General features: G+C 41.4%; 1 protein-coding gene across 4 annotated transcripts in view; it reads left to right on the plus strand.

The window, feature by feature from the left end:
• The window catches only part of Glis3 (GLIS family zinc finger 3), a 426,885-nt gene that overhangs the window by 146,274 nt on the left and 268,252 nt on the right, over positions 1-12,359 (plus strand). For all 4 annotated transcript variants that reach the window (XM_027406458.2, XM_027406457.2, XM_027406459.2 and 1 more), the window contains one exon: positions 3,465-4,581. In XM_027406458.2, the coding sequence (XP_027262259.1) occupies positions 3,465-4,581 (1,117 nt within the window). The remainder of the gene's footprint in view (positions 1-3,464; positions 4,582-12,359) is intronic.

Below are 12,359 nucleotides of genomic sequence, written 5' to 3' on the forward strand. Positions count from 1 at the left end.
GATCTGTGGGTTTGTGGCACATATATTATATACTATACTCCTATAGATTTAGTTACGTACACACTTCCTATATGTACATGTGTTTTTCCCCGTGAGCATCGGTCTGAGGAATTCCATATGACCTTTAAGTTCAAACTTCTTTTAAGCTTTAGAACAGAACAGCTCAACTTGGTCATCATAGCTCTTATGGCTTCTAGAGAGTACATTTTTTACTAATGGCTTCTGAGTTTTTCACTTTGCTTTTATTTGGTTTTAGATTCATCATCTTGCCTTTCACATACAGTTCCAAATAAACCAGTCACCAGAAATAATGTCGTTAGGTTCAGATGAACATATGGAAATGGAGATTGCTCTCAGTGTGGTGACACAGCTTTCTGAGTTCTTTGTCACTTTCTCTTCCACAGGCCTGGTGTGTGTAGCAGCAGGGGTTACAGGCTAGAATCCTTGGCAGCCTTCACATTCGTTTAGCCTACTGTCACAGAAAAAATAATTTGTGTTGCTGTCCTAGCTAGTGTGATTTTAAGCCTGTTTTTTTACTAAGTCTTTCAGTCAAGCAGAGCATTGTGGACCACACTGGGGTACATTGTGAAGAAATGAGAGTCGGCTAGTTTTCTGCCAGTCACTTACCGTCATTCAGACTTCCATCACTTCGTTGAGGTCACAGATTTTTCGTTATTTTCTTTTTATAAAAATATCTTAAGAGTCTGATTTATCTCATACCATGTATTCAATAAGTTAATTTATAAAAGTGCTCTATAAGCTTTGTCAGTAATGGCTCATCAGCTGTTGTGATTATTTTTAGGTATTGATTCTGTTCTTTGAGACAGATAGCATCTTGCTATGTAGTCTGTGTTGGCCTCAAGTCACATTCTTCTAGCCTCAGCCTCCTGAATCCTAGGATTGGATTCCAGACTTGCATCACCAGGCTGGGCCCTTCCTTCTGTACTTACTCTCTTGATCAACAGGCATTTTAGTACTTTGTTTGTATTTAACACTCTGGTAGGTACCAGGGAGATAAACAGCATCGTTTCCGATGGAAAGGCCCTGACATTTATGAGCACGGTCCTCAGAGATGCATTACAGTGTGGTGCAGATGACAGAGCTGCCTTACAAGGAGATAGATTTCATGGGCTATGACTTTGAATGATTAGGTCTCCTAAAGTGCACCGTTGAGAGACATGGATAGTGACTGCCATTTGTTGGAAGTTTTGTTCCTATTAGGCATTAGGGGGAGGGAGGAGTGTGAGCTAGCTCTCTGTTCGTGCCTTTGTTTTTAAGTAGACTATTCAGTTTGCTATCTGAAAAAGATTTGACAACTGCCTTGGAAAACAGATACTGAGACGTTAAGCAGTATGTCTGCACAAGGATATACTGTGCTATACATTAAGCCATGTTCAGCGTAGTTTTTAAAAGAAATGAGATTTGCCTTTCATTATTGCAAAAATGAACATGTTTCTCTATTCTGCCATTGAGCCAAATGATGTAGCTTTATCAGCAATGTGCATACAATTGAATGAGCTACTCTGGCTGTTAGTCACTGCTTAAAAGTCTGAGATGTTCTAAAATGGCTACCTCCTGGGAACAGACACCCATTCAGCCATGGAGCCCTGTCAGTGTGCTGACATCCCATAGTTTCTTGGCCTTGTGAAAAGCAGTCTCTGCTTCATATACAGCATGTCTGATGATGTAGCTTGTGTCTAATGTAATTCCTGACTCTCACGGAGGATAGGGGTCAAAAGGCTCTTGACATCCAGTCACCAGGAGCCTTCTGCTGAGCTCTGCAGCAAGAGCCACGTGTTATAAGTGTGCTTGGAAAATAACCGAGAAGTGTCCATGGGGAATTAAAACCCAAACAGTTCAGAGACCACTTTGGAGCTTTCGGGAGGACTTTAGTCCCAATGTAAGGATGTGAAGCAAGAAGCAAATCTATGTCAAGGGCAGTTGGACATAGGTTCCTGCTGTGTTTGTCATTGGTAAACATTACCGCACCCAATGGCAACTTCAGGTCGATTGCAGTGTTATCACCTAACACTGTGCTTTTCCAGAGCGGAGATGTTTTCTTGACAGTATCCAAGGCTTGGCAGAAACAGTATTCCTGGTTTCCATTTTTTTCGGATTAGTGAACAGGTGAAATGATGCTTCTCTCTTCCTTTGCTTCCTTTGCAACAGGTTGATATTTAACAACCAGAGACAGTAAGTGTGTTCATGTAGGGAAGTCACACATTTTTCATGAGAATTATTGGTGATTAATTTATTTAAATAGAAGAATCTAGAAAGCCAGTTGCTTCATCTGAGTGGGAATCTCATACCTTTTCTCTTTGTCTACATGTTGACCTTCTGGGGGATGAATGTTTTGTCCAAGGGATATAGCTTTTCTCTTTTTAAATTGTTTTTAAGGCAATAATGTCCCTGGAAAGCAAAATGGATTTTCAAGGAGATAGAGTTATCATTATGAACCACTTTAATATGCAGACAATGAATTGTGACATATTTAGCATTTTTTTTGTAAATGGTAAGGACAGGGAAGGAATTGTTATAAAAATGAACCACTGCAAGTGAATGACCTGTTCTTGGCCTTGCGCTGCTCAGATTCAAGGACAAGAGCTCATGGGAAACCTATCTAACAAGTGTGGTTAAACCCCACATGGCCTGATGCATGATTCCAAATGCAGCTTTTCAGTTTGTTACTTCTTTATGCATAGTAGCTTTGTTCTATTGAGGGCTATTTTTTTGTGTGTAACAAAGGGTGAACTCTGTGCCTCCAGCGTGCTAAGTATGCACTTTATCACCAAGGTATGCCTTCTGTCGGTGTGCTTTACATTTTCACAAATTTTCTAGGGTCATTTGAAATGAATGAGTACTTACTTGGCATTGTAAATTGCTATTTAAAAATGTCTAATGTGATAATATCATTGACACTAAATTGTAAAATTATTATTAAGTCTCTAGCATTTAACTTGGAGATTTACTTTAAAAAAATCATGGGCTTATATGTTATCTTCCCAGGTAGATTTTTAACTGAAATCTAGTATTGTTCAGAATTGTATAACCTGAACGCCTACCTTGACATGGGGTACACAGTAGGTGCTTAACACATACTCATTTGGTTTGCCAAGACAAGGACCTATAACTTTTTCCCAGTCCCCAATTCCCCCTTCTATATAAAAGGAGATACTTTGAAATAAGTGAGGTCTATTAATTCTCATTAAAGTGCTAGAGTTATTTATAACAATAGCTCTTTCATTGTTCTAGTAAGCATTAGCTTTTATTGTTTGTCTTGGTAAAATATTATTTACCTGGAACTAGAAGCCCTGGATTTTGTCACAGTCTAAGTGAAGAATGTAACGGGGGAAATTCTTAAGAGATTGCCAGGCCAGTGTTCTCTTAGCTCTTAAGCAATCCACAGCTCTCTGAAATGTCTGTTTTTCTTTTTTCTTCCCCCTTCTCTTTGGCTACTGCTCCAGATCCCTTATTTTGCAAGAGTCTTTGGTATCCACGACTTTGAGTCTGACAGAGAGTCAATCCGCCTTAAGTGTGAAGCAAGAGTGGTCTCAGAGCTACAGGACTTTCCCTTCACTTTCATCCAACCACGGCTCTCAGAATGGCATGGACCTAGGGGACCTCCTTAGCTTGCCTCCTGGCACGCCAGGGTCCAGCAACAGCATCGCTAACTCGTTGCCACCCTACCTTTTTGGCATGGAAAATAGCCACTCTCCTTACCCTAGCCCTCGGCACTCAGCATCCAGGTCCCACTCTGCCCGCTCCAAGAAGAGAGCACTGTCCTTGTCCCCACTGTCTGATGGCATTGGGATTGACTTCAACACGATCATCCGCACCTCGCCCACATCCTTGGTTGCCTACATCAACGGATCAAGAGCCTCCCCTGCCAACATGTCCCCACAGTCAGAGGTCTATGGGCATTTCCTGGGTGTTCGCGGCAGCTGCATCCCCCAGTCTTGTGCAGTGTCCACTGGGCAGAAAGGCATGCTGTTGGCCAGTGGAGGACAGGCACTGCCAGGCTATGTCGAGGATGATACACTGGAGTACGAGCGCATGCAGCAGCTGGAGCATGGTGGCCTGCAGTCTGGACCTGTAAACAACATGGTGCTGCAGCCGGGCCTACCAGGCCAGGAAGGCCAGTCAGCCAATATGCTCAAAACCGAGCGCCTGGAGGAGTTCCCAGGCGGTGCCTTGGACCTGCCCTCCGCGCCACCTCTTCCTCCTCTTCCCGCGCCTCAGGGCCCCCCACCCCCATACCATGCCCACCCACACCTTCATCACCCAGAGCTCCTGCCTCACACGCAGCCACTGGCCCTGGCCCAGCCGGGCCTGGATGAGGATGGGGAGATGGAGGACTCAGGGGGAAAGCACTGCTGTCGTTGGATAGACTGCAGTGCCCTGTATGACCAGCAGGAGGAACTGGTGAGGCACATCGAGAAGGTCCACATAGACCAGCGCAAAGGGGAAGACTTCACCTGCTTCTGGACTGGCTGCCCCAGAAGGTACAAGCCCTTCAACGCCCGCTATAAACTGCTGATCCACATGAGGGTCCACTCGGGGGAGAAGCCCAACAAGTGTACGGTGAGTGACTTGGGGTTTCTAAAGCACTGCGCCGGCTTTCTTGGAGGCCCAGCTTGATTGCATGCATGCATTTTACCAAACACAGGAAACAGTTTCTACTATTATGGAATTTGGATGTGTGGTGGTGAAAGTTACCTGTAAGGTGGCTTGCCTCTCCATCTAGCTGGGACCAGGGGAAAGTTTCTTTGATAACTGGCTGCCGCGGGTTTCTCTCACTTCTAGCTCAGGCTCCAGGCCACAATGGTAGTGGAGGCCAGTACACCTTACTGTTGTCTGGGAAAATTTGGGTGGCACACAGGCTCAGTGTTCTCTTGACTATGTGGATGTTCAAAGGCATAGGACCATGTGCTGTGCCACAAGCAAGCTTTTGTGCTTTACCAAAGAAAATGCTCAGTTTTTTTCCCTCCAAAAATGTAGTTGAGATTTGGGGTTCGAGAAGAATGATTTTGACATTTAAGAAAGGAATTCGTTTAAGAACTTGCCTGCTGACATTGTTGCAGCATGCACCTTCATACCAGCACATGGTACCTTTCAGAATTGTGAAACTCATTAATGATTTTGAGCAAGGAAACATCAGGGGCTACCACAGAAACAGGGTCGCATGGGATCTCACCTAATTTTGAGGAAAGAGGATTTTACGGAAAAGCACAATGACAGTGGGCTGTGTGCCTTTGGTGTTGAAGCACACGGGTCTTCTGTCTGTCCTGCCTCTCTTTTTCTCAACATGGATCCTGGAACTCTGATTCTGTTTCTTGGCAAGATTGACTGTTTTTGAATAATATGATTCCTAAATGCTTTCACAACAGTTTCACACCTCACAGAAACCCTCAGGGCTTACAAGCAGGACTTCACCCCAGGGATCACAGAGATAGCTTTGCACAATCTGAGATGGCTCACTGAACTCTTTGCAAAAAAGAAGAACATATGTTTTCTATTAGTCTAGATGGACAGGAATAGTTCTTCCGAGTTGGAACTGAGAATTCTGTGTATTCCCTTACTATTGAGAGTTCCAGAGATCAGCGATCGAGCAAAGAGTATAAACCAGTTGGAAAATGAACTTGTTTGAATGGTGACCTTCCAACCAGAGTAATCTCTTTCTGTATGTGATATATAGCATCTGGACTGTGTTTATGTTCGACTGTAGATTGGCCAGACCCGGATTCATGCAAAAGCATCTCATACAGGTGATAGCAGGAATGAAAGAGTTAGAAGCACTTTCCACCATGCTGTAGGTATTTTTGAAAGAGCTTTAAGGCTTTCTGGTGGAATGAAATTGCATTTCTTGTCATTACATTATACCCCATGTTGTGATTTTTTTCTTAAGGAAAACCTGAAGCTGATGCATTGTGAGCATGCCAGGTTCCATGAGTGAAAAGAATAATTACATTCCAAGAGGCCAAGCCGTACGTACTCTGTCAGTAGGGTTCTGTGTTAAAAATGCCAGAATGAGACAAGCGATTGAAGGCAATTCCATTTACTCTGTTTGGAACACAGGAGCCTGTTGCAAACAGGAAAGACATCCAGTCTCCAAAGGAAAACAGTCCAACCTTTTAGTTCTGACTAATCCTGGCTGAAAATAGTTTACTGGATTGGGTTTTACTGAAATAAACATGAAAGTTTGAATTATCAAAAAATACTTTTTTTGCATTGCAACATTTATTTTTATGCAAAAGGATTTCCCCATTTTTGCCTCTGGTCCCAGAGTTTTCAAAGTCACACAACTTTGCAGAGTTGGCTTTTGCTAACGTGCATGATGAATATTAAAAATAGAAAGAGTTGAGAGGAAGAATAGCTGAGAGGTGAGTGTGTGCAGACTTGCACTGCTGCTCACTGCTCCATTCAGGATGGGCAGATGAGGTCATTCTGTTCTCCTAATCAGCCCTCTCCTCATTAATAGGTGGTACTTTTGCAAAACTCTAGTTTATCAAAACTAGAATCACAGATGGCTCGCATGCTGTGGTTCAAATAAAGTCAGACAAAGAAAAGTTTCTTAGGAGTAACTGATGCTATAACTCCACTGTGGAGAGGGTATGCTTTTAATAGGAAGACAACCATTTTCGTATAAGCTTACACATCATGAATCTTCTGTTTTCTGTTATGTTGCTGCATGTCATGTGCTTGATATGTGGGCCTGCAGACAACATGGCTAGATCCATGCCAGCTAAAATAACCATGCTCTTTTGGAAAGGTGCTCTTCAGGTTGTGGTGGAGGCTACCAAACCGAGGAGTAGTTTAAATTCTAAGGCCAGTCTATATTCATTTAATGTATATCTGACTTCTATTACTCTTCTATATATGATCTTTGGACTTCGTCATCATTCTCACTTGCTGGGATTTTTGAACCAAGAAAGGGAATGGTGACCCCATGTGTTTGGTGACCATGACTACAAGCAACACAAAAAACTGGAAGTTATGGTAAAAGGAGGGTGTGTCGGGACTGAGGCCTGCTTTACAGTAAGAGGCTGAGGTGCAGTCCTCTCCACATGCCAAGTTCCCTTTGCTCCATGGGAGAATGCATCCTGTCTATCATTTCTCATTGTGACTTTGCAGACTAACCGGAACCTGGGGTACAGATCACTGAGGATTCTTGGTGGCACAGCCAGGGGAAGATGTTGACTTCATTGTTTGGTTCTGTTTCTGGAAGAAAAGGATGGGTCCCTTCTCGGCTAAGCAGCCCTACCCTTCACCAGATTACATTCTGACAGGCTCTATGGAGTCTGTCCTTAAAGTCCGGCAGAGACAATGGCAAAGTTTTGAAAAGCAAAGGCGTCTGTAGGCAGAGAAACATCTCTTATGAGTCAGAAACAAGATGTGGCAAAGTTTTAAGGCACCCAAGTCCTTCCATGCATGTCTTTAAACTAGTTTCTAGGTGCCCACTATTCTCTTTCTGCCATCTTGCTTTTAAAACAGCTCTGTCTTTGGCAAATCTTGAGTTGCTGACTGTTGAGCATTCCCGAGCCTCCCTGAGATGATGAGATGCCTGATTTCAATTCCAAGAACAAGTCTTGGAGACATGGAGTTTGTCTCTTTTTGTTTTCTTTTCCCCAGACCATTTCTATGTTGCTAAGAGGGTAACATAAAGTGTATTAAATCATACAGTCATTCCTTAAGGCTCCCATAGTGGTGGTTCCAAAAGAATGTGGCAAATGCTATCACCCTATGGAGGTATCTTTGCTGTTCAGCTGAGGGATGGACAGTGTCCAGGGGTGTTTCCTGGGGAGGTTTTGAAGTGCTTTCTGAATGACATGAGAAGCTTGGTCCATGAGTGTTTATGCTGAGAAACAGCCTGTCCCATGAGCAGGACCCAGGGTTCTGTTTAGGATCAGAACCACCTGGCCCATTTTCCTGCACAATTGAAAGCATTTGTGCTGGGAGGTTAAGGAGTGTTCAGAAGGGAATTAGGGGCGATGTGGGTTGCCACTTACACTTTGCTTATTTTTCCTGGATGAATTTAATCCAATAGCAAAAAAGAGTTTTGCAAAACTTTTACCCACCCACAAATTTTCATGAAAATGTCACTGACCAAAGACAGTTTTGAATTTTGTATGAATTGACTCATTTCTCCACAGGCATTTTCCCTGGCAAAATCCAATGTATTTGCTTTGGCTTGTATATTGGGCAGTTTGCTTTTTAAGTAACATTGGATTATGAGCACAAGAAAATAAATACAGAACTGGGGCAATGTCCCCATTCCTCTTTTATGGCCTGATGTATGGGTCATGGGCCAGCTTTGGCCATGCAAGATATTTTTTGAGGAAAAGTAAATCTGTTGTAAACTTTCCCCCCTCCGCAGCCTTTATTTTTGATAGGATTTGGCATCAATGCGATTATCACGGATTATAAGACCAGAAGAGACCTTAGGAAAATATTAACTATAATTATTATAGACAAGAACCTTTATGTTGGCATCAATGTGTAAATTTTCATAGTACCAAGTATTGATAAGGGTGTGGAGAATGGGATGTGTGTATGTATGTTAATTTTTCTAGAAAAAGTAAATTGGTGTAAAGTTGGAAAGTGCATACTCAGGATGAAATGTGCTTTTCCAACCAAGCCAGGTCTAGGTGTTTCTCCTGAAGACTCCTCCACATGGCAGCATGGAAACCTGCAATGACACACACATTACATTTGTGGGTTTTGTTTAACTATAAAAGTATAATTAACTCGACTGTCCACAGACAAGGTAAACCAATTGGCTATGGTTTATTCCTATGAAATACTATGAAAGAGTTGAAGATTTGTGAAATACACTCCACATGGTAACTGTCACAAAATAAAGTTGAGTAACATGGTATGTGCAAAATGCAGTGTAATACAATTTATGTACATTGAAGCCTGCAGAAGAATTATAAGGATCTGTAGATTAAACAATTATGTGGTTAAACAATCCTATGGGCAGGGTAACCAGTAATCTTAGGGTAGTGAATATTTCAGGAGGGGAAAGAAATAGGAAGAAATAGGATGTGGGGATTTTGCTTCTTGTCTTTCTGAGATAGGGAACTAAAGTATGGAAAAGCTCTCACTTCTGTCTGGCTTGGTGGCGATGGTACAGGTGTTGCAGGGGCTTCTTAGGAACCCTTTCATTTCAACTTGAGATGTTCTACATCTTTATATTTTTATCCCAATACAGTAGGAAACCGATTAGTATACATTTCAACTTCCTTCCACATAACGTTTTTCAGATGAGAACAAAGCTGAGGAAAATTGATTTTTCCAAGGTTATTGTTTGGCTGCTCCCCGTTGAAGGCCTCCTGGGCAGTGTCTCTAACTTTCCTGACATTGAACTCAACTGGAGTGCTTTTCAGAGCCCTGGTCCCTGGTCTGCACCAGAGAGTCTGGATGTGATGGGTCTGGGTGAGGTTCCTGTAGGTGGTTCTAATGGGTGTCCATCAAGTTTCTAAGTTCTGACCTTGAGCTCATGCCACTGAGTTCAAGCATGGAGGGGCTGTGTTAGGATCCAGTATATTCTCATTTTCATTGTTATCTGATCATGACCAGGGTAGACTCATCTTTCTTAGAAAAAAAACCACAGAGATAAGAGGGGAAGGAATGGGGTGACCCAGGGCAGTAGAAGTAAATGTGTGTCCATCTGTACTATAAGTTAAATATTGACATGGGACTTGGCCTGAGCTGCAGGCATAGCATTGCCATCTTCTTGGCCCTTTGAGTTAACAGTGACACTTAGAAAGCAATCATATAGTTCCCATTTTTAAAAGGAAGAGAGAGTTGATTCTGTCCAAATACAGACTCTCCTTTCCTTGCCCCCCCAAAACACACACACACACACACACCAAAAAACACACAAAAAAACAAATCTATCTTCAAAACATTTCTGAAGAGTTGGTATGTTTAAAAAAAGACCCAATTTTCCCTTTTTATAAAATCATCCTGATATGATTAAATAAATAAAATTAACATTAATATCCTCTTTGTCTCTTGAGGCTGAAATACCACCAGTAAAACATCTGGTAAAGATCAGAGAGACTGCAACTTCCAAGTCATATCCCACAAGGCATCAGTCTGTCAAATATTAGATGCAAACTCAATGATTTCAAACATTGAAATCAAATTTCAAGACTTTTTCCAGTCATTTTTACATGAGAGAGGTACAAGCAGATTTATCTATGTAGATGCATGTTCAACATATATATATATATATATATATATATATATATATATATATATATATATCACCACAAACTGCAACCCCTAAGATGAGGGAACAGGGAAACCACTGAAGTTACCATCAGAGGGGGAAGTGACCACCATCTGTATGGCCTCTGTCAAATCATATTTCACATTCCAAGGTTGGAAACCTGCCATTTGGTAGTGGTTTAATTCGATTTCTCCGCAGAAAGCATTTAATCCACTGTACCTGGGGAACTAGGCTTTCTTGAACTTTGCCCTGAAAATAAATTCATAACAGATTTTCAGCAAATGTTTTGAAGAAAATCATGGTTTATGTTTCTTTATTCTATGATTTTAGGATTAATGAAAAATACTAGATAATGAGAGTGTCTCTAAGAGGTTAATATTTGAGGATTAGTCCTCATTAGGCAAAATCATTAACTACTTGATGGTTAATGTTTCTTTTAGTTCACATTTGTTTTGTGGTTCATCTCTAATTTTATGCCCCTAAATAACATTTTTTTTAAAAATTAGAATTAAGTAAATCTTTCCACAAATGATTAGATTAAGGGAGTATATATCAAAGCTTTTGGGTTTGTTTGTGTATAGTTTTACAGATGTATTTTCTTAGCTCTTTCAGACTTCAACAGTGTGGAAAATTCATTTGGCAATTTATTAGGAAGGTCTTTAGTGACCTTTGGAGTATTTCTTAATTATCCCTTCTTTGAGTGGTCATGTTGACATCTTTGAGTCCAGATAGAATTTGATCCTGTAGAATAAATGAACAAACTTTTTTTTTTTTTTTTTTTGAGGAAAAGGGAGTCTGATTCTCTGATCTCTCAAAGGTATTTCCTTCAAATTCTAGAACAAATGACTTGGAAAAGAGTTTTTTTTTTTTTCTAGGTAGTTAATATTTCTTGCAGTCATTATTGAGCTTCTAGACCATCATAAGACAATGAATGTATTAACCTTGGATAGTGGATGTGTGTCTGGCAGACTTAGAACCTGGGCAGGACATGCCTGATTTCACATTTACCCAACGGTGGGCAGCCAGGTGGCCATATCCTGTGTGAATAGTGTGGAGTCTAAATAGCTGTTATTATTTACACAGTTACTTGGATGAGAAAGTTGAGTAAAGCCTGCCCATCCTTATTGGGTAGCACAGTGTTTATATTGATTTTCTTGGGCCATCGACATGCTCTTCAGTAGGGAGAATGGCTAATTGTTTAGGAGAACCTTAAGGCCATTTTCAAGATGATTGATCTGAGAAATGTGCTGAGTAGATTATCCACAGTGCTCCAAACAACGACGTCTCCATCCTATTTCATTAGGATATTACTGTAAATCAGGGCACAGAAACCCTGCTCACATAGCATGTGCACTGACGTGTAGACTCCATGAGAGTTCTTTTACTCATCTGATCACTAAATGCAAATGATGAACTATATTCTGCCCTGGAAACTTGACAAATCTTGAGGAATTCATGGTTCAGAGATGACCAATGAATGTATTTCAAATTCGAAGCAGTGGCTGTGATACAAGCCTGTGAAACTGTTTCTGCAGGAAGCAGAGGGTGCCTTCTGCTCTGTATGCAGGGACTGGACTGCCTTCTCAAGGGATGTCAGCATCTTCAAAGCAGAGCCAGTATCTTGTAAAGAAAGGAAGGAGGCCATTTAAGTAGAGAGAACACAATGCCCCATTACAAGAAATGATCCCTAAAAATTTGATAGTTCTAAACACTAGGTAGGAGTGGAATGGGGGGCTGTAAGGACCACACCCAAAGGACTTCTACTGTTCAACAGGGACCTTACTCAAATTTGATCAGTTACAAACCTATTTAGCATAAATGGAAATCTAGTTAATAAAAACAAAGCCCTTAGGCACTGTCTTTACTGAGGAAGCCACACTGTTGTAATGTATGTGAAATGAACTATTGGCTATCCATTTCCATCATCTCTTAGGCTTACAGATCAATTTTTTATTACAGTGTACCTATGGGCTGACAAAACATTTTCTACACCAATTGAGGAGCTAAGTTGAGATACCCAGAACTCACATAAAATCCTTGGTATAGTGGTGTACTTCTCTTGTCTCAGTACTAGGGAGACGGGTCCCTGTGGCTCACCGTGAGCTCTAGATTCAGTGATCTT

This window comes from Cricetulus griseus, chromosome 3, assembly GCF_003668045.3.
Source record: "Cricetulus griseus strain 17A/GY chromosome 3, alternate assembly CriGri-PICRH-1.0, whole genome shotgun sequence".
NCBI classification, from domain to species: Eukaryota; Metazoa; Chordata; class Mammalia; order Rodentia; family Cricetidae; genus Cricetulus; species Cricetulus griseus.